Source organism: Chiloscyllium plagiosum, chromosome 20 (assembly GCF_004010195.1).
Source record: "Chiloscyllium plagiosum isolate BGI_BamShark_2017 chromosome 20, ASM401019v2, whole genome shotgun sequence".
Lineage (NCBI taxonomy): Eukaryota > Metazoa > Chordata > Chondrichthyes > Orectolobiformes > Hemiscylliidae > Chiloscyllium > Chiloscyllium plagiosum.
Window position 1 is genome coordinate 55934280 of NC_057729.1, and position 22569 is coordinate 55956848.

Here is a 22569-nt window from a genome sequence, read left to right on the forward strand (position 1 = left end):
CCCACCCATACCCCTACATTTACCCCTTACCTAACACTACGGGCAATTTAGTATGGCCAATTCACCTAACCTGCACATCTTTGGACTGTGGGAGGAAACCGGAGCACCCGGAGGAAACCCACGCAGACACGGGGAGAACGTGCAAACTCCACACAGTCAGTCGCCTGAGTCGGGAAATGTAGCGGAGGAAAAGGTGGGGCGTGGTGCCGGTCTAACTACGGAAGATAGACTGTTCTATGTAATCGACAATCTATGTCAGTTAGGCGTAAGTGCATAGATTTAAGGTAAGGGGCAGGAGGTTTAGTGGGATTGTGAGGAGAAATTCCTTGCACCTTTAATGTTCTGTGGATTCCTGCCTGTAAGGGTGGGAGAGGCAGGAATCCACAGAACATTAAAGGTATTCAAATGTTCACTTGCGATGTCAAGGCATAAAGGCTATGGGCTAAATACTGGAAAACGTGATTAGAGCAGTTGGCTGTTTTTGATTGGCACATCCGAAGGGCTCTGTGCTCTAGATGTCTATGATTGTTGATAAGCATCTCAGTGTGTGAAATAATCTGTTCCTAATTTTCAATAATTCAGTCCACCCTAAAGATTAATTTTTGGCATTCACCACACTGGATGGGTTGACGTTCATTCAGTTGCTCAAAAAACAAATCACAGTTCAGCACAGCCCTCCAAGCCTACACCAATACATTTTGCCCTTCCACATTAAAATTGTCTTCGCTTACGGAATCCGTATTCCTCTATTCCCCTCCTATTCATGTATTCGTCCAGGTGCTTCTTGAATACTTCCAGCCCCTCCTCTGGCAACGCGTTCCAGGCACTCACCACCCTTTGAGTGAAAAGCTTGCCTCGCACATCTCTTTTAAACCCAGACCTCCATACACACACACACCCCTTGAGCCTGTGTCCCCTAGTAATTGACCCCTCCACCCTGGGAAAAAGCCTCATACTCTCCACTCCATCCATGCCATTCACAATCTTATAAACATCTATCAGGTCGCCCCTCAACATCCTTCATTCCAGTGAAAACAAATCCAGTCTGCCCAACCTTTCTTCATTGCTAAAATCTCCCATACCAGGCAATATCCTGGTAAACCTTTTCTGTACCCTTTCCTAGGAATCAACATTCTTCTGGTAGTGTGATGACCAGAACTGTACGCAATATTCCAAGTGTGGCCTAATTAAAGTTCTCTAAAGCTGCAGCATAACTTGTCTATCCGTACACTCAATGAAGGCAAGCATGCCATAGGCCTTTATTTACTACGTTTTCCACCTGCGCTACCACCTCTAGTGATCTGTGGACCTGCACACCCAGCTCCCTCTGCATGTCAATACCCCTAAGGGTTCTGCCATTCACTGTATAATTTCCACCTGTACTTGATCTTCCAAAATGCATCATTTCACATTTGTGTGGATTAACCTTCATCTGCCATTTTTCTGCCCATGCCTCCAACTGATCTATATCCTACTGAATCCTTTGACAATCCTCCACACTCTCCGCAACTCTACCATTCTTTTTATCATCCACAAGCTTACTAATTAGACCAGCTACCTTTTCTTTGAAATCACTTGTTTAGATCGCCAACAGCAGAGGTCCCAGCACTGATCCCTGTGGAACACCATTAGTCACAGCCCGCCATTCTGAAAACCATCCTGCCAATGCTACCCTCTGTCTCCAATGACTAAGCCAGTTCTGTATCCATCTCTCCAAGTCACCCCTGATACCATGTGACTTCATCTTTTGTATGAGTCTGCCATGAGGGACTTTGTCAAACACTTTACTGAAGCCCATGTCGACAACATCACCCGCTTTTCCCTCATCAATCATCCTCGTCCCCTCCTCTGAAAACTCGATCAAGTTAGTGAGGAATGACCTCCCCCACACAAAACCATACTGCCCATCGCTAATCAGTCCATTTGTTTCTAAATGCGTATAGATCTTGTCCCTGAGAATCTTTTCCAATAATTTCCCTACCACCGACGTGAGGCTCACAGGCCTGTAATGTCCTGGATTATCCCTGTTACCCTTAAACAATGGGACAACATTGGGTATTCTCCAGTCCTCTGGGATCTCATACAAAGAGCATACAAAGATGTTTGTCAATGCTGAGGCAGTTTGTTGCTTTGCCTCCCTCAATATTCTGGGATAGAGCCCATCAGCGGCCGGGGACTTATCTACTTCAATACTTTTTAAGATGCACAACACCTCATCCTTTCTTATAGCAACTTGGTTTAGAAACTCGAAACTCCCTTCCCTGAGATTATCCTCCTCCAATTCCTTCTCTTTGGTGAATACTGACACACTGTATTTTTTTAGAACCTCACCTCCCTCTTCTGGCTCTACACATGGATTCCCTCATTTATCCACTTACCCAGCTATATCTTCCAAGATGTCCCTCAGTTTTGGTTTCCCAGTTTGGTTGTTGAATTTTTGCAGATGGGGCAGCAGGTTAGCCTGTCTGTTCACCCCCTTGATTCCCTTCAGAACATGCTGCAGTATTAACCTGGTATAAGCCATCTTAATTGCACTTGTCCTTGACTGACCAAGGCATTACTGATCTTAGGGCAGTATTGTGGGAGTGCTACACTGTCAGAGATGCTGCCTTTTGGATGACACACCTAGCCAAGTCTCTGTTTGCCCTTTTTTTAAAACTCAGACAGATGTGAAAGATTCCATAGCACTATGTGGAGTTCTCCCTGTACTGCTCATCACTTCTTATCTCTTGATCAACATCAAAATTGATCTAGAATAGTGGGAACTGATATAAAAATAGATTTATTGTCACATTTGCTAACTCACAGCAAGATGTTTCTATGCATCATTTCAAAATGTATTTAATTGGCAGTAAAAATGATTTTAAGGTCCATGAAATATGCTTGTGTGTTAAAATTTTTTTTTCTTTCTGTTATGCTCTCTTTCCTCTTTTCACGCATTCCTTCCTTGTTCTTTTCCCTTAGGGGATCTTTGTCCAGTTGGTTCAGGCCAACTCTCCTGCTTCTCTCGTTGGGCTGCGTTTTGGGGACCAGATCTTGCAACTGAATGGACAGACCTGTGCAGGCTGGAGCACTGACAAAGCGCATAAGGCACTGAAGCAGGCGCCACAGGACAGGATCACTGTCATTGTCCGTGACCGGTAGGTAGCTCTTTCAACTCGAGCGGCTCTGGTTGGAATGTGAAAGGGACAGGACCCTCAAGGATTATGATTTGACTTATTTATTTCATTTTGAGGTTTAAGTGCTGGTTTCTCACCGTTGGATAAATTCACGGGGAAAATTTGTCCCAAAGTCAGGTCCACCATTGAAACCCCTCCCACTTGCGTGTTACATTTGAACATGTGAATGTATGAATTGAGCAGGAGTAGGCTAATCGTTGCTCTCACCTGCTCCATAGTTGGATAGGATAGAGGCCAATCTGATTGTAAGCTTAATTCCACTTTCCTGATTGCTCCAATACCCTTTTGATTCCCTTCCAGCACCAGAATTGATTTAACTCTGCCTCCATTGCTCTTTGCGGGAGACCAGTCCACAGGCTGCTGACCCACTGAGACAAAACCTTTCTCTTAACTAAACAGTACTTTACTTTTAAACTGTGACTCCTAGTATTAGTCTCTCTCACAAGGATAAACATCCTGTCAGAATTCACCCTGAAAGTCCCCTCAGGATCTGATATGTTTCAATAATATTGTATCTCATTCCTGTAAACACATTTGGATGACCGTCCATCTTGTGTAACTTGTTCTTATGAGACGATCCCTTCTTCTCAGGAATGACTCAAATGAGCCTTTTTACAAGCTGTTTTTATATATCTCAAGTAATGAGAACAAAGCTGTATACAGTGCTCCAGATGTGGCCTCACTAATATCCTATATAACTGCTATATTTCTCTTTTATATCCCTTTCCTGTTTCAATAAATGACAACATTCCTAATCACTAGATGCATCAATGTGAATCTGGCCTCAGCTTAATACCAAATATCCTCTTCACTGTATAAAAGTGCCTACTTTCACCTCTATAATATCCTTGTACCATCAATCCTCCTTCAGTCAATCTGCTTTTGGAAAATAGACTGACAGTAAAGTGAAGATGGAAACAAAGGACAGGAAAGGCAAAGCACAGAAAACAAAGACAAAAATCAAAAAGGACCATGTTTCATAATGATTCTAAAAGGGCAATAAAGGTAAAAAAAATTAGCCTGCAGGCTCTGTGTCTCCATCCGAGAAGCATTTGTAACTAGGCGGATGAACTAACTACACAAAGTTATTAATGGATACGGTGTAATTGGGCTCTGGGGTGACCAAGAATGGGAACTCAACGCCCAGAGTTACTCAATTTTAAAAAAAGGTAGATGGAAAGGAAAAGGAGGTGGAGTAGAATTGCTGCTTAAAGAGGAGATTAACACAGTAGGAAGAGACGACATTAGCCAGGACAATGTGGAATCAGTATGGTGGGGTGACCAAGAATGGGAACTCAACGTCCAGAGTTACTCAATTTTAAAAAAAGGTAGATGGAAAGGAAAAGGAGGTGGAGTAGAATTGCTGGTTAAAGAGGAGATTAACACAGTAGGAAGAGACGACATTAGCCTGGACAATGTGGAATCAGTATGGGTGGAGCTATGTAACACCAAAGGAAAAAGACGTTAGTGGGAGTAAAATACAGACCACTAAACAGTAGTTGTGAGGTTGGGGATTGTCTCAAATAGGAAATTCGAGGTGTGAGCAGTAAGGGTACAGCTGTTAATCCGGGTGACTTCAATCTGCATATTGATTGGACTAACCAAACTGGTAGCAATGCGATGGAGGGGGATTTCCTGGAATATGTGAGGGATGGTTTCTTCGACCAATATGTCAAGGAACCAAGTAGAGAACAAGCCATCCTAGATTGAGTATTTTGTGATGAGAGAGGATTAATTATCAACCTTGTGGTGCAAGATCCTTTGGTGAGATACCATAATATGGTAGATTCTTCAAGGTAAAGAGTAACACAGTTAAATCTGAAACTAGGGTCCTGAACTTAAGGAAAGCTAACTTTGATGGTATGAGGCCTGCATTAGCTAGGATAAGCTGGCCAAGGACACTTCAGGGCTTGGCAGTGGATAGCCAGTAGCAGACATCTAAAGAATATATGGATGAACTTCAACAATTGTGCATTCCTGACTGGCATAAATGTAAAACAAGAAAGGTGGCTCAACCATGGCTAACAAGGGAAATCAGGAACAGTGTTAAAGTCAAAGAGGAAGCATATAAATTGGTCAGAAAACAACAGCAAACCTGAGGACTGAGGAAAAATGTAAAATTCAGCAGAGGGGGACAAAGGATTCAATTCAGAAGGAGAAAATAGAATAATGAGCGTAATCTTGTGAAAACATAAAAACTGACTTCAAAAGCTTCTATAGATATATGAAGAGAAAAAGACTGGTGAAGATAAATGGAGGTCCCTTACAGTTAGAATCAGGTGAATTCATAATAGACAATAAAGAGATGGCAGACCAGTTGAACAAATACTTTGGATTTGTCTTCGCTAAGGAGGGAACAAATAACTTTCTGGAAATGCTCGGAGTCAGAGGGTTAAACATGAAGGAGGAACTGAAGGAAATCTTTATTCATCTGGAAATAGGATTGGGAAATTGATGGGATTAAAACCCGATAAATCCTAGGGCCTGATGCTTCGCATCCCAGAGTACTTAAGGAAGCCCTAGAAATGATGGGTGCGCTGATGATCATTTTGCAGCATTCCACAGACTCTGAAAGAGTTCCAATGGACTGGAGAGTAGCTAGTGTAAAATAGGAGGGAAAGAGAAACTAGAGAATTATTGGTTGGTTAACCTGACATTGGTTGTGGGGAAATAGTGGAATCCTTTTTAGAGTGGCAGGCAGTGATGAGTAGGGTGTTGCAGGGTTCAGTGCTGGGACCTCAGCTATTCACAATATACATTAATGATTTGAATGAAGGAACTGAATGCAATTTCTCCAAATTTGCAGATGACACTAAGGGGATGACAGTGGGTGCTCTGAGGAGGATGCTAAAAGGGTGACTTGGACAGACTGAGTGGGCAAATACTTGGCAAATGCAGTATAATGTGGATAAATGTGAGGTTATCCACTTTGGTGGCAAAAAACAGGAAGGTGGATTATTATTTGAATGATAATTTAGGAAAAGGTGAGATGCAATGAGACCTGGGTGTCATGGTGGAACAGTCGCTAAAGGTGAGGAAAGTTAAAGGATAATGTGATTGGGACAAAAAGGTGACTTCGGACTAATTGTTCCAAAGGTTCTCCATAGTAAGATTTTCCTCTGGGAAATGTCTCCTCTGTTGTAGACAAATTGTTGGGGAACAGTTATAGGGTCATAGATTCATACAGCACAGCAGCAGACCCTCAGACCATACCGACCAAATTTCGTAAACTAAAACCAGTCCTTCTTGCCTGCATTTGGCGCATATCCCTCTGAGCCTTTCATATTCATGTCCTTATCCAAATGTCTTTAATGTTGTAACTGTACCCAAATCCAACACTTCCTCTGGCAGTTCATTTCACATAGAAACCACCCTCTGTGTGAACAATTTACCCTTCAAGTTCCTTTTAAACCTTGAAAATATGCACATCCAGTTTTTAAATCCGTTACTCTAGCAAATAGTCCTTGGCCATTTACTTTATGCATTCCCCTCAGGATTTTATAAGCCTCTATAAGGTCAGCCCTAAGTCTCCTATGCTCCATGAAAGAAAAGCCCCAGTCTACATAGGCTCTCCCTATGACTCAAACATTTCAATACTAGCGACATCCTTATAAATCTTTTTTGCACTCTTTCAAGTTTAACAACATCGGTAGTGGGATAGTCAACACAGTTTTATGAAGGGTAGGTTGTGCCTCACAAACCCTATTGAGTTCTTTTGAGAAGGTGATCAAACAGGTGGATGAGGTTAAAGCATTTGATATGGTGTATATGGATTTCAGTAAGGCGTTTGATAAGGTTCCCCATGGTAGGCTATTGCACAAAATACAGAGGCATGGGATTGAGGGTGATTTAGCAGTTTGGATCAGAAATTGGCTAGCTGTATAAAGATAGAGGGTGGTGGTTGATGGGAAATGTTCATCCTGGAGCTCAGCCAGTAGTGGTGTACTGCAAGGATCTATTTTGGGGCCACTGCTGTTTGTTATTTTTATAAATGACCTAGATGAGGGAGTAGAAGGATGGGTTAGTAAAGTTACGGATGACACTAAGGTCGGTGGAGTTGTGGATAGTACTGAAAGATGTTGCAGGTTACACAGAGACCTAGATAAGCTGCAGAACTGGGCTGAGAGGTGGCAAATGGAGTTTAATGCAGAAAAGTGTGAGGTGATTCACTTTGGAAGGAGCAACAGGAATAAAAGGGACTGGGCTAATGTTAAGATTCTTGGTAGTGTAGATGAGCGGAGAGATCTCGGTGACCATATACATAGATCCCTGAAAGTTGCCATCCAGGTTAAAAATCACACAACACCAGGTTATAGTCCAACAGGTTTAATTGGAAGCACTAGCTTTCAAAGCGCTGCTCCTTTATCAGGTGCCACTTGATGAAGGAGCAGTGCTCCGAAAGTTAATGTTTCCAATTAAACCTGTTGGACTATAATCTGGTGTTGTGTGATTTTTTTTTAACTTTGTGTACCCCAGTCCAACACCGGCATCTCCAAATCATGGCTACCCAGGTTATAGAGTCATAGAGATGTACAGCATTGAAACAGACCCTTCAGTCCAACCCGTCCATGTCGACCAGATATCCCAACCCCATCTATTCCCACCTACCAGCACCCGGCTCATATCCCTTCAAACCCTTTCTATTCATATACCCATCCAAATGCCTCTTAAACGTTGCAATTGTACCAGCCTCTTCTGGCAGCTCATTCACCCTGGCCACCCTCGGTGTGAAAAATTGATGGAGTTGTTAAGAAAGTATATGGTGTGTTAGCTTTTATTGATGTAGGGATTGAGTTTTGGAGCCATGAGGTCATGCAGCAGTTTTACAAAACTCTGGTGTGGCTGCATTTGAAGCATTGCATACAGTTCTAGTCACTGCATTATAGGAAGGAAGTGGAAGCTTTGGAAAGGGTTTAGAGGAGATCTATTAGGATGTTGCCTGGTATGGAGGGAAGGTCTTATGAGGAAAGGCTGAGGGACCTGAGGCTGTTTTTGATAGAGAGAAGAAGGTTGAGAGGTGACCTAATTGAGACATACAAGATAATCAGAGGAATAGGTAGGGTGCACAATGAGAGCCTTTTTCCTAGGATGGTGATGGCTAGCATGAGGGGACATAGCTTTAAACTGAGGGGTGATAGATATAGGATAGATGTCAGAGGTAGTTTCTTTACTCAGAGAGTAGTAGGGGTGTGGAATGCACTGCCTGCAACAGTTGTAGACTCGCCAACTTTAACGGCATTTAAATGGTCATTGGATAGACATATGGATGAAAATGGAATACTATAGAATAGATAGGCTTAAGATTGGTTCCACAGGTTGGCGCAACATTGAGGGCTGAATGGCCTGTACTGTGCTGTTATGTTCTATGTACTGTAAACATTTCAACTCACACTTTTATATGACTATTAATTGTTTTTTTTTCCCTATTCTGTAAATAAATCCATGTTAGTTTTTGAAGGATTATGTTTGTTTCCTTTCCCAAGGCCTTTCCAGAGAACAGTCACTATGCATAAAGACAGCACCGGACACGTTGGATTCATCTACAAACGTGGAAAAATCACCTCCATCGTGAAAGATAGCTCTGCAGCCAGAAACGGATTATTAACTGACCACTACGTCTGTGAGATCAATGGCCAGAACGTCATTGGACTGAAGGTAAGAGGCAATCCACAAAACCTGAATAGTTTCACTAATCAGTAAGTTTACTCACAACCTGCAATAACCTCAATAATCACAGTTCACCAATAAGCTACAATAGTTTACCAATAGTCTGTAGTAATTACAAGAATTGTAATACTTCCAGAATCTTTAAGAATTTTAACAACAGCCTGAATCAAGAATAATTCCAATAATACAATATTTGATGAGCCAATCACCCACAAGTTTGCCGATGAGAACTCTAATCGAGATGTTATGTTCTGGTGAAGTGGGATTGAAGGACAGGGAATCATTTGAACAATTATAACAGAGTCTCTATTTTAAAGTCAGGCCTGTGAAGCAGGATAAATCACAGCAAGTACTTCTCGATTTATGTTTCTAGACTCCTCTGTTTCTAAAATTCATTCAAGTTTTTATCATTTATTTCATGATGCTTCTCCTCTTTCTCCTAGACTGTTCATCACTTTAGAGAAAGTGAGGACTGCAGATGCTGGAGATCAGAGCTGAAAAATGTGTTGCTGGAAAAGTGCAGCAGGTCAGGCAGCATCCAGGGAGCAGGAGCAGGAGAATCAATGTTTCGGGCATAAGCCCTTCTTCAGGAATCCTGTGCTTTTCCAGCAACACATTTTTCATGTTCATCACTTTGGTCTCATATTTGACCCTGTGATAAATTTCCTATCAGCTTCCCATGCCATCATTAAGGTGACCTACTTTCAGTTCCATACCATTGTCTCATTCAGTCCCTGCCTTAGCTCATCTGCTGCTGAGGGCTTCATCCAAGCCAAGCTAGTATCACCTCACCTCTCCTGATCTCTGTAACTCCTCCATCTGCACAACATATCAAATAAAATTCTGAAAATATTGGGCATTTCCAGAAGCCGTAGAGTTCTGTTTTTCCATCTTACTGATAAGCAATGTAGATTATTTCAATGTTTCTCAATGCAAACAAGCCCGAGTTTTCAATCCTCATTGCTAATTGGCCTGATTTATTTTATACTCTGTTCATATGTCAACCTGCATTTTTCTATGATGTGGAGGTACCAGTGTTGGACTGGGTTGGGCAAGGTCAAAAATCGCATGACACCAGGTTATCGTCCAATAGGTTTATTTGAAAATAATAGCTTTCAGAGTGCTAATCTTCATGAAGTGCTAGTGAGAAAGGAAGACCTAAGACACAGAATTTATAAGGAAAAGATCAAAGAGTCATACAACATCATGTGAATAAGTTGAACACACCTAAGATGGCTCTTCAGTCTTTGATCAGTTAGAATGGAGGTGCAGTTTTGATTGATTTAATATGCAAATCCCAGAATTTCTTTCAAATCACTGCCCCGAGACTTGAAAGACATTCTGGGATTTACTGTACATACTAAATCAATATATAAATTGATTTAAAACTGCACCTCCATACTAACTGAACAAAGATTGAAGAGTTATCTTGGGTGTGTTCAATTCATTCACATGATGTTGTATGACACTTTGATCTTTTCCTTTATGAATTCTGTGTCTAAAGTGGTCTTCTTCTCTCACTAGCACCTCATGAAGGGGCAACGCTCCGAAAGACAGCATATTCAAATAAATCTGGTGGACTATAACCTGGTGTCATGTGATTTTTGACCTTGCGTTTTTCTAAGCTTCTAAGTTCAGCTTAGATGCCAACATCAACAGTACACACAAAAATTATAATATTAAGCACAGTGTCCAAATTCTGTAGTAATTACAGATTAAATAAAATTTGACAAATGACAACATGTCACAAACAAACGGAATTATGATGTTAAACATTTGGTTGTGTAACTTGCTGCCTGTTAATTTGCTAACTTACAATGACTGCAGGTTCTGTTGATTGCTGCAGTAACCTTATCTTTTAAGTTCAGATTTCCAGTAGCTTCAGTATTATGATTTTGTTTCTGTAATCTTCTGTAATTTTCCTTGGCTAAATCATTGTCTCCAGCAACAGAAACAGGAAACTTGTATCACCAGTTGTGACACACTGATTTATTGACACTACCCTTGGATACCAGCGACTGTGGTTGCTGTTTTACTTGTATTTTCTGCTTCTTTCACCAGGTGGTGCTATGATACACCAACATAACTGCTGTTTCCTCTTTGACTCTCTGCTCCATCATGAAGCCTGACTGGATCTTTCAGTCAACAGATGCCAATGACTCATATATCTTGTTTTATCACTGAATAACATTTCCTATGGCACTGGAGGGACTGCTGAGCCATATTCTGAGAGATTTCTAAAACTGTTAGTGCAGGTCTAAATAGAAAGGGCTGATCACGTTGAATGCAGGAATTGTGACATCTAGTGGTCTGTGTTTGAATATCTTAATCAAAGAATTGAATATAGTCCCTTTTCAAATACTGGGAGTCATAGAGATGTACAGCACAGAAACAGACCCCCTTCAGTCCAACTCATCCGCTGACCAGATATTCCAATCTAATCTAGTCCCATTTGCCAGCACCCGGCCCATATCCCTCTAAAGCCTCCCTATTCTTATACCCATCCAGAAGCCTTTTAAATGTTGTAATTGTACCAGCCTCCATCACCTCTCCTCTGACAGCTCATTCAATACACACACCACTCTCTGTGTGAAAAAAGTTGCCCCTTAGGTCCTTTCTAAATCTTTCCCCTCTCAGCCTAAACCTATACTCTCTAGTTTCGGACTTCCCCACCCCTGGGGAAAGACTTTGTCAATTCACCCTATCTATGTCCCTCATGATTTTATAAACCTCTATGAGGTCATCCCACAACCGCCGATGCTGTAGGGAAAACAGTCAAAGCCTATTCAGCCTCTCCCTATAGCTCAAACCCTCTAACCCTGGCACCTCCTTGTAAATCTTTTCTGAACCCTTTCAAGTTTCACAACATCCTTCCGCAGTATTCCAACAGTGGCCTAACCAATGTCCTGTACAGCTGCAACATGACCTCCCAACTCCTATACTCAATGCTCTAACCAATAAAAGTAAGCGTACAAAATGCCTTCTTCACTATCCTATCTACCTGTGGCTCCACTTTCAAGGAACAATGAACCTGCTCACTCCAAGGTCTCTTTGTTCAGATCTTTATTCACTCCCCAGGGCTTTACTATTAAGTATATAAGTCCTGCCCTGGTTTGCCTTTCCAAAATGCAGCATCTCACATTTATGTAAAGTAAACTCCATAGAAAGGATAGATGAATAACTACTTGATAGATTAATAACTACTTGAGTGTGGTAATCTGATCTGTAGCATTTAACATGTAAAAGATGAACAAATCTTTGGTAGTGACTGTGTGTCAAAAACGTTGAGTGGATGGTAAGCTTGGTCTAAGGAGGGAGTTCCAGGATTTTAGCTGAATGACACTGAATAAACAGTAACATATTTTCACCCCTACATTGTGAGTGGCTTACAGAGGAACTTTCAGGGGCCGGTGTTCCCATGTATCTGCTGCCCCTGTCCTTCTAAATGAAAGTGGTTGGGGTTTGGAAGATGCTGTTTGGGGATCTTTGGTGAATTTCTGCAGTGCATCTTGTAGAAAGTGCATACTGCTGCTACTGAGTGTCAGTGATGGAGGGAGTGGATGCTTGTGGATATGGTGCCACAGCTTTGTCATGGATGGTGTCAACCTCCTTGAGTATTGTTGGAGCTGCAAACATCTAGGCAAGTGGGGAGTATTCCATCACACTCTTTGGGACAGTCTTTGGGGAATCAGGAGGTGAGTTACTCACCACAGTATTCATAGCCTCTGACTTGCTCATGTAGCCACCCTACTTATACGATCCATTCAGTTCAGTTTCTGGTCATTGCTAACCCCCAGAATATTGATAGTGGAGGATTCAGTGATGGTAACATCATTTAATGGCAAGGAACGATGACTAGATTCTTTTTTGTTGGAGATGGCCATTGCGTAACATTTGTGTGATATGAACGTTACTTGGCATTTTTCAGCCCAAACTGAAAAGATTGACCACTTTCTCACTGATGTACTGTTTCCAAAAGCTTAGTTTTGAATTTATTCTGATCAGATACATGTTATGTTCTGTGGTTCTACTGTTTGCACCAGGTCTGATGGTTAATCACTGTAATTATGCAATAATCCTATCAACTTCCACCTTCTCTTCTATGTTCATTTAATTATTTGTCATAATCCCTCCATCCCTACAGCCATCCTGATCTCTGTAACCGGTATCCTATCAGTAACTGTGATTTACAAAGTGAAGAGGTACCTTGAATATTTCTTACACTTGAGCCTTTATGTTCATAGTTATTCATCCTTCTACAGGACTCGCAGGTCAGTGATATCTTAGCCGCTGCTGGGACTGCAGTCACCATTACTGTCATGCCGAGTGTCATCTATGAGCACATGGTGAAGAGGTTAGTAAACAAATAAGGTGCATCTGGTGCAAACTTGTGGTTGGTGGTTGCCGTCAAACAGTTCTGTGGATAGTATGATGGAGATCACCAATAATCACAAATGCTAATTGACCTATCCTGATCTTCAATCTGTTAGATGGGAAGATGATGGAGTGGTAATCTTACTGGGCTGGTAAATCAGAACCCCAGGCTAATGTGCTGGAGATATGGGTTCAAGTCCCACCACGGCAGATGATGACATTTAAATTCAATAGAAACTTGGCATGAAAAGAAGCTAAAATCATACAGCACGGAAACTGACCCTTTGATCCAACTCACGCCAACCAAACATCCCAATCTGGCCTAGTCCCATTTGCCACCATTTGGCCTATATCCTCTAAACCTTTCCTTTTCATGTACTCCTCGAAATGCCTTTTAAATGTTGTAATTATACCAGCCTCCACCACTTCCTCTCGTAACTCATTTCATCTCTGACCTTACCATTTAGTCGCTCTCCCAAAACTCTCTCCTTTCTTGCTTCTAAAGATCTTTATTTTAGATCTTTTTTTAAAAGTTCCAAAAGCAACGTGAAAACTGCAATTATTGCCCCAAGGAAGTGAGTGAATGCAGCTGAACACTGAAAAACCTCAAAACCAAGAGCAGCTCTCACTGCCACAATCTTCTCCATCCAACATTTTTTTCTGTAGCTGCCCTGATTAATGACAATCACAACTATGGTAAAAACTCATTTGGTTTACTGATGTTCTTGAGAAAGGAAATCTCCCACCCTTACCTGGTCTGGCCAGCATATGACTCCGTACTCTCAGCAGTGTCCTTAACTGTCCTCTGGGCAATTAGGAATCGGCAATAAATGCTGGCCACGTGACCACATCCCATTAACAAATAAATAAGAAATCCACCCGGTCCTCAAAAGTAAAATTCCTGTCCTGCTCTCAAGTACCTCCATGACTAGAGTCATAAAGCTGAACGCCATGGAAACAGGCCTTTTGGTCCAACTCACCCATGCCAACTGGATATCCTAAATTAATCTAATCCATTTGCCAGCATTTGGCCCATATCCCTCCAAACCCTTCCTATTCATGTACCCATCCAGATGCCTTTTAAATGTTGTAATTGTACCAGCCTTCACCACTTCCTCTGGCAGCTTGTTCCATGCACGCACCACTCTCTGCATTGAAAAGGTTGCACCTCAGGACCCTTTTAAATCTTGCCCCTTTCACCTTAAACCTATGTCGTCTACTTTTTGACTCCCCCACCTCCGGGAAAAGACTTTGCCTATTTATCCTGTCCATGGCCCTCATGATTTTACAAACCTCCTATAAGGTCATCCCTCAGCCTCCGACAGTCCAGGGAAAACAGTCCCAGCCTATTCAACCTCTCCCTATAGCTCAAATCCTCCAACCCTGGCAATATCATTGTGAACCCTTTCAAGTTTAACAACATCCTTCCTATAGCAGGGAGACCAGAATTGAACACAGTATTCCAAAAATGTCCTAACCAATGTCCTGTACAGCCACACCATGACCTCCTAACTCCTATATTCCAGTAAAGGCAAGTGTTCCAAATGCTGCCTTCACTATCCTATCTCCTGTGACTCCACTTTCAAGGAGCTATGAACCTGCACTCCAAAGTTTCTCTGTTCAGCAACACTCTCCAGGACCTTATCATTCAGTGTATAAGTCCTGCCCTTGCCAAAATGTAGTACCTCCCATTTATGTAAATTAAACTTCATGTCCTCTCCTGATGGGTTCCTCCATTTCTGGCCTTTTGTCTATCCTCACTTACTGTGCGCTGGGATTGCACTGTGCTGCCTTCTGCCTTGACCCAAAGGTTTGGAAGTCCTGACCCTTACAACATGGGTTAAACGCTCACTCCTTTCTCCCACTCTAGTAAAACCTGACTTTGTTGTTTGGTCACTGGTCTTAATCTTTCTTCTTGTGGCATGTTGTCAGTTTTTGTCTGATTTCCACTCCTGTGAAGTACCTCAAAACAGTTAACTACTTTTTCACGGCGCTATATAAATGTAAATTATTGTAATGTTGTTCTGATCTGATCCCACATTTGTTCTACCTGCAGGATGTCTTCAGGCCTTGTGTCCCGGATGGATCACTCCACCCCGGAAGTGTAAGAGGATATTCATTAAATAATTTACAATATCGATCCAACTCTTCAGGCTGGGATTTTGCCTCAGTTAAGCAGATGGGTTCCAGCTCTACTTTCATCTCGTGTATGTTTTGCTGATTTGGCAATTCCCTCTGGGGTTTGATTGTTCCACATTTGCTCTCTGTTTGTTTATTATTGTCAGCCCCTATCAATAAGTTCACGCGTGCCCTCTCTATGTTTAAATATTCTTGAGTTAAACTCTTAATGACTATGCTATAGGTTGGTGTAACTGTAAATCGTAAATCCTTCAAGCTTCTATGTAGTTTCATTGCTGTGGGCACTGGTTAATGAATAAAGTCATGGATTGAGAGTCATTAAAGATTCTAACTAAGTTTGGGAACTCTATATAACAAAATGGAATGTAGCCTATTGTGAAACAGTGCAGACAAGTTGGATTCCAGTCAATGTTGTGCTCGCTACAAGTAGTGGCTAATGTCACTGGGCTAGTAATTAAGAAGCTGAGGTTAATCCTCCAGGGACATGGGTTCAAATCCCACCTTGGCAGTTGGTGGAATGTAAATTCCATGAATAACTGGAATTGAAAGCTAGTCTCAGTAATTGTGACTAGTAGACTAATACCAATTGTGGTTAAAACCCATTGGGTTCACCAATGTCCTTTAGGAAAAGCAATTTATTGTCCTTACCCAGTCTGGCTTACATGTGACTCCAGACCGACAGTAGTGACCTAGCACGCTATTCAGTTTAAAGGAAATTAGGGTTGGTTGGGCAGCAAATGCCAGTCTTGTCCACAGCCCAAGTCAGGTCACACCAGCTGGAGCCCAGCTATTGGCCAAGCTCTTTGGTTGGAGCCCAGCAATTGGTCAAGTTTGTTGGCTGGAACACAGCTATAGGTCAGGGTCAAATGGGCTGAAGCCCATCTATCGGCCAATGGGGGAGGGGATGAGAATGGAATTGTAGTAGTACAGGTCCACATTAAGCACTCTCAGTTCCTGAAAAATAGGCTTCCTTTGTGAGAATGAACAAGGAAAAAAAAATTAAAAGCAATCACAACAAAGCTAGAGAATCCAGGATAAAATTACCACCCCCCCCCACCCCCAAAACCCAGTGTGAGCATCAGGCAGATGATCATGGGTTAAACGTGAAACTCCATTGTTGTCGTTAATTCAGACAGATGTAAACATAAGTAGATGTGACCTCCTGTGAAATCCCCCGCTGGAATTAGTTTATGGGAGAATCGTTTGTGACTGTGAAGGAGTTCAATTTCCCCTGATGGAATCCTTCTGGCAAGTTTAAAATGCCTTTTGAAGCTTCTGGTTTGTAAAATCCCACCTCCCCTCCAAAGAGCACGTAGATTTTGCACTGTTCTCAATCCTGCAGCTATAGGGAATAACTTGCAACTCTTATAACACAAGACAGCTTGACCAATATTATGTGTTTTTATTCTGTGCCTTCAGGCAACTGCTGTCTGTGAGGTTAAATCAGGATGCGGGGATGTGATGAGTCCAGAATGATGAATTGAGGCCAATGTTTCATCATATCTAATGTTTGGTTCTTTAACATTCCATTGTAAATTCATCTTTTCTACAGACTCAACTGGGGGTTAAATTAACAAAAATGAAGTATTGATGCTGCAGATCTAAAACAGAAACAAAGTGGAGAAACTCAGCAGGTCTGGCTGTGGAGAGAAAAACAGAATTGATCTTTTGAGTCCAGTATGACTGTATGCTTTGGAACTAAAGCGAGATAGTGAGCTTTATACTGTTGGAGGAATGGGCTGGGATTCAGTTGGAACAAAAGTTCACTAATGCCCTTTAGGGAAGGAAATCTGCCACTGTTTACCTGGTCTGACCTACACCTGACTCCAGACTCTCAGCAATGTGGTTGACTACCCTCTGGGCAATTTGGCCTCGACAATAAGTGCTAGCCTAGCCAGTGAAGCCCTTATCCTGTGAATGAATTAATTAAAAAAAATCTTTTTAGAGTGCAAGCAGGGGAGGGGACGGGAAGATTTGTCTAGTGGTGCCATCCTGCTGGAGGTGGCAGAAATGGTGGACAATGATTGACTGAAAATAGAGGCTATTGCCGTGGAAAGTGAAGACAAGGAGAATTCTATCATCTTCCTGGAGGGAGGGCACAGGGTGAGGGCAAAAGTGTGGGAAATGGTTCAGATGTGGGTGAGGATCTGTCAACCATAGAGAAGTCGGGGTTTTGGGGAGTTGTGGATGTGGAAGGAAATCTCTGAAAGAGAACACTTAGAAATGCCATAATCAGAACAGAGATGATGGGAAGTGTAGGTGAGGCAGCTATGGGGTTAAATCAAACCTGGAAAGGGATGCAGCAACAGCAAGCCAGCAGCCCATTTACACTCTCTGACTATGTTTACTGTTGGTAGTGACTCTCTCGAGCACTAAACCAATTTTATCCCCAAGTTCTCAGTCCTGAGTTTGTGACACTGCCACTCTGTGTGATTAACTTAATCTTTAAGCTTTATTTCCTGGTGATTACTTTCATTAAAATCACTTCACGCTGCACAAACCCCAGGAGAGTTTGTCTTTTGACTGTAGCTGTGGTCAACTGAAGTCAGCAACAACCAGCATTTATAAAGCACTTAAATGTAAAACATCCCATAATGACTCCACAGGAATGTTCACAAATCTCCACATAAGGAGATAATAGGGATCTGATCCAATGTTTCATTTAAAAAGGGGAGGTTTGAAGGTGAAGTAGGAGGGTTATGGGGTGGGCATTTCTGAGTTTGGGGTCTAGGTGGCTGAAACCATGGCCATCATGGGGGGTGAAAGGTAGTAGAGAGATGAATGAGGCAAGGCCTAATTCATACCAAGGCCCAAGCACACAGAAGTGGGGGGAAGAAAATGTGTCTCCCTTTCTATCCTATGCTCCTACCTGGACCAAAATGTGAATCTTAGGGAGTGAAGACCTTATCTTGGAAGCATGGGCTCTGACGTTCCACAGATTGTGAATATGACGTTGGGACATTTTTATTTCAGTGCTCTCCTGGGTCTATATAGGCTGAGGGGTCATCAGCAGTTTAAGTGCCTGCAATATCCTGGGGATCTGAATTGCTTGGTGCAATTTCCCATATTTGGATGAAGGATTCACAGCTGAGGACCACAGCACCCCCTCCCCATCACAGCCCATTTTGGGGGGGGGTGGGAGTAATGCCATTAATCAGTCCAAATGGCCTGTGTGACATCCAGTTCTTGCTGCTCCACACTCTCAATGTGGTTGCCTCCAAGGTTACTCTGAGCCCTTGAGGACGAGAGTTGGGAATTCAATGGTCTTGTTTGGCTCAATCACAACCCATGAATCCTGGGAGTAGAGCCCAGAACTCAGCTCAATTATCAGCATTGTTACTGTTGCTGTGAGAATTGAGATAGGAACTGGAGCCATTGGTCAGCTGAAAGACACGTTTTGCAATGCTAGTAATTTTCAATCAGTATTTTGAGTTCCCTGCTGTTCTTTGCAGAGATTACACAATCTGCCCAGAGTTTAAATGTTTTATTTCAAGTATAGTTCAGTCTGATGGCTACAGCAACAGTGGTACAAGGAATTAACAGAACACAGAACAAAGTGCCTTAATTATCTGCTCGACACCAACGGGTTCACTTTCAGTTTGGGTGTCAGGATCGACACCTGTTGGAATCATCCAATCAGTCAGTGTCTCTCACACACACACACACACACACAACAATTTGAACATTGTCTCACAAAGACATAATCACACTTAAAGGTTTCTGAGCTCCAATGCATGATCCCTGCCTGGATTTAACACCCTCCCCAAGGGCAGGGGGGGGGGGCAAAAAGAGACCTGGTGTATGCAAAAATAGAACAATGAAACCATCCCAAGTCTACAACACCCTCAGCCACAGCCTGTGCCAGACTCTGACGTGTATTGCTATTCCTTCATGATGAATGGATTCAATATGCCATTCAAAAGCACCATGACCACCAGGACCTCCAACAGATCAAGAAGGCGTCCTACCACCAACACCAACTTCTCAGTATTGATGGTAGAAAATGAACATTAAATGCCAAACTTGCCAGCAATGTCCAGGTCCTAAGAATTAATTAAGAGATGCTAGCATGAAACGTAGAAAACAGTTACCGTCCTACCTTGAACAGCAAAGAAATAAAAGCAAAACACTATATTTGTGGAGATCTAAAACAAATGCAGAACTCTGGAGAAACTCAGCAGATGTGTGGTGAGAGAAACAGAGTTAACGTGTTGAGTCCAGTGAGACTCTTCGTCAGAACTCAAGAATTCTGAGTTGGAATTGGATACGGTACTGAAGATCCATTTCAGACTTTAAGCATTAACTCTTTCTCTCTCCACAGATGCTGCCAGACCTACTGAGTTTCTCCAGCATTTTCTCTGCTTGTCTGAAGTAGCCAATTAAAATGGAACAGTCAGAACTTTCTACACTAATTGGAACACCACTCACTGCACAGATCGACTTTATAGTTTTCACATTAAAATATGTAGTCTATTGTTACTGAACAGATAATTGCTTCTGAACACATCCAAATGAACCTGAATTCATTCATGCTCACTGGACTGATTCGACATTTTGTTCTTATTTGCAATAGATACTCTACTATTTAAGATTTTTATTTTTAGAACTGATGACACAGTGCTGTCCCCCTCTCCCCTCCCTTGACAGCATTGATTCTCATTGGATTCCACTGTCACAAGGGCTGCTCCCTATCCCACCCCCTCATCCTCCACCTCCATCCACTACCTCTCTCCAGCACCATGGACCAGTTTGGGTTAGTCAATCGGCTGATCATATGACACCCACTCCAACCTAAACCCGAGAGTGAACTGTCTTTCAAGCATCACAAGGCACTGATACGGATTCATTCTTCCCCTTGCTTATCCCTAGAAACATGATCCAATGCAACTACTTTAGCAGTTAGTCTAGCACAAGTTTGAAGTTGGGTGTCTCTCTATTAATCTCTGCATAGTTAAGTGTTTTTACCAGCACCCCACAACATTAGGAGACATGGGGTCACTGAATATTGGGAGCATTGTTCTCATGAGTATTTATACAAAATATATTTAAGTCAACTGCTGGAAGTTGACTGTACAACATTTCATGAAAGAATGGGGAGGCCATAGCTTAGTGGTATTATTGCGACACTATTAATCCAGAATCTCAGCTAATGTTCTGGGGACTTTGATTTGAATCCCACCATGACAGATGCTGGAATTAAGAATCTACTGATGACCATGAAATCACTGCCAACTTTTGGAAAAACCCATTTGGTTCACTAATGCCCTTCACAGAAGGAAATCTGCTATCCTAACCTGGTCTGGCCTACATGTGACTCCAGAACCACAGCAATGTGGTTGATTCTCAATGTCCCTCTGAAATGGCCTAACAAGCTATTCAGTTGTACCAATTGCTACAAAGTCTCAAAGAAATAAAACCGAACAGACCACCTGGCATTGACCTAGGCACCACAAAAGACAAAAGCAGGAACAGCCCTGTTCACCCTGCAAAGTCCTCGTTACAACAGCTGGAGGCTAGTGCCAGAATTGGGAGAGGTCTCTTACAGACATCTCACAGAATAGCCTGACATAATCATACTCCGAGTCATACCTTACAGACAATGTTGAAGACACCAGCATTACCAACATGGGATATGGCCTGGCAGCACAGTGGGATATAGTAAGGAAGGACTTATCCTGGAGATCCTCAACACTGACTCTTGACCCCATGAAGTGTCATGGCTTCAGGTTAAACACGGGCAGGGAAATCTCCTGCCAATTACCACATACCATCCTCTCTCAGCTGACGGATCAGTACTCCTCTACGTTGAGCAACACTTGGACAAAGCACTGAAGATGGCAAAGGTACAAAATGTGCTCTGGGTTGGGGAATTTCAATGTTCTTCTTGGTATAAAGTCCTAAAGGACATCGCTGCTAGACTGGGTCTTCAGCAGGTGGTGAGGGAACCAACAAGCAGGAAAAACATACCTGACCCCATCCTTACTAATCTGCCAGCTGCTGATGTATCTGACCATGATAGTATTGGTAAGAGTGCCCACTGCACAATCCTCGTGGAGACAAAGTCATGCCTTCACATTGAGAATAACCTCCATTGTGTTGTGTGGCACTATCACCATGCTGAATGGGACAGACTTCAAACAGCCCAAGCAATTCAAGATTCAGCCTCCATGAGGCGCTGTGGGCCATCAACAGCAGCAGAATAGTACTCCAGCACAATCTGTAACCTCATGGCCCGGCATATCCTCCACTCAACCATTACCATCAAGCCAGGGGATAAACCCTGGTTCAACGGAGACTGCAGGAGGGTTGTCAGGAGCAGACATATCTTAGAATTAGTTGTCAACCTGGTGAAGCTACCAGATAGGTCTACTTGCATGCCAAACAGCAGCAAGTGATAGACAGAGCTAATTGATCTCACAACCAATCGATTCTCAGCTTCCTGACCCATAGACCATACTGAGTGCAGATAAACAACAGCACCTTCTTCACGATAATGCTCAATACTAGAGCTCCTCAAGGATGCATTCTCAGTCCCATACTATACTCCCTGTCCATCCACAACTGTGTAGCCAGATTCTGCACGAATACCTCTACAAGTTTACTAATGACACCACTGTGTAGGCTGAATATCAAACAACGATGTGTCAGAATACAAGGAGGAGATAGAATGCTTGGTGTCATGGTGCAATGATAACAGTCTCTCAATGTCAGCAAAAAAAACTGATCATTGATTTCAGGAAGAAAAGTGGAGAACATGCCCCCACCTACATCAACGGAGTGGAGGTGGAGAGGGTCAAGAGTGCCAAGTTCCTAGGAATGACAATAACCAACAACCTGTCCTGGACTTCCCACGTAGATGCGATGGTCAAGAAGTTACAACAAAGCCTCTTCTTCCTCCTCAGGCGGCTCAAGAAATTCAGCATGTCCATAAGGAGCCTCACTAACTTTTACAGATGCACCATAGAAAGCATTTTGTCTGGGTATAATGGCCTGACACAGTAACTGCTCTGCCCAGGACCGTAAGAAACTACATAGAAAGGTAAAAACAATGACTGCAGATGCTGGAAACCAGATTCTGGAGTAGAGTGGTGCTGGAAAAACACAGCAGTTCAGGCAGCATCCGAGGAGCAGGAAAATCGATGTTTCGGGCAAAAGCCCTTCATCAGGAATACAGGCAGAGTGCCTGAAGGGTGGAGAGATAAGTGAGAGG

The 22569-nt window shown here is 42.6% G+C and overlaps 1 protein-coding gene across 1 annotated transcript in view; it reads left to right on the forward strand.

The window, feature by feature from the left end:
- Nucleotides 1–15677, forward strand: part of LOC122560303 (syntenin-1-like) — a 40703-nt gene extending 25026 nt beyond the window's left edge. Inside the window, exons 6-9 of the mRNA XM_043710880.1 lie at nt 2965–3140; nt 8663–8834; nt 13109–13200; nt 15277–15677. Coding sequence (XP_043566815.1) covers nt 2965–3140; nt 8663–8834; nt 13109–13200; nt 15277–15328 — 492 coding nt within the window. The 3' untranslated portion in view covers nt 15329–15677. The remainder of the gene's footprint in view (nt 1–2964; nt 3141–8662; nt 8835–13108; nt 13201–15276) is intronic.
- The last annotated feature ends 6892 nt before the right edge of the window (nt 15678–22569 follow it).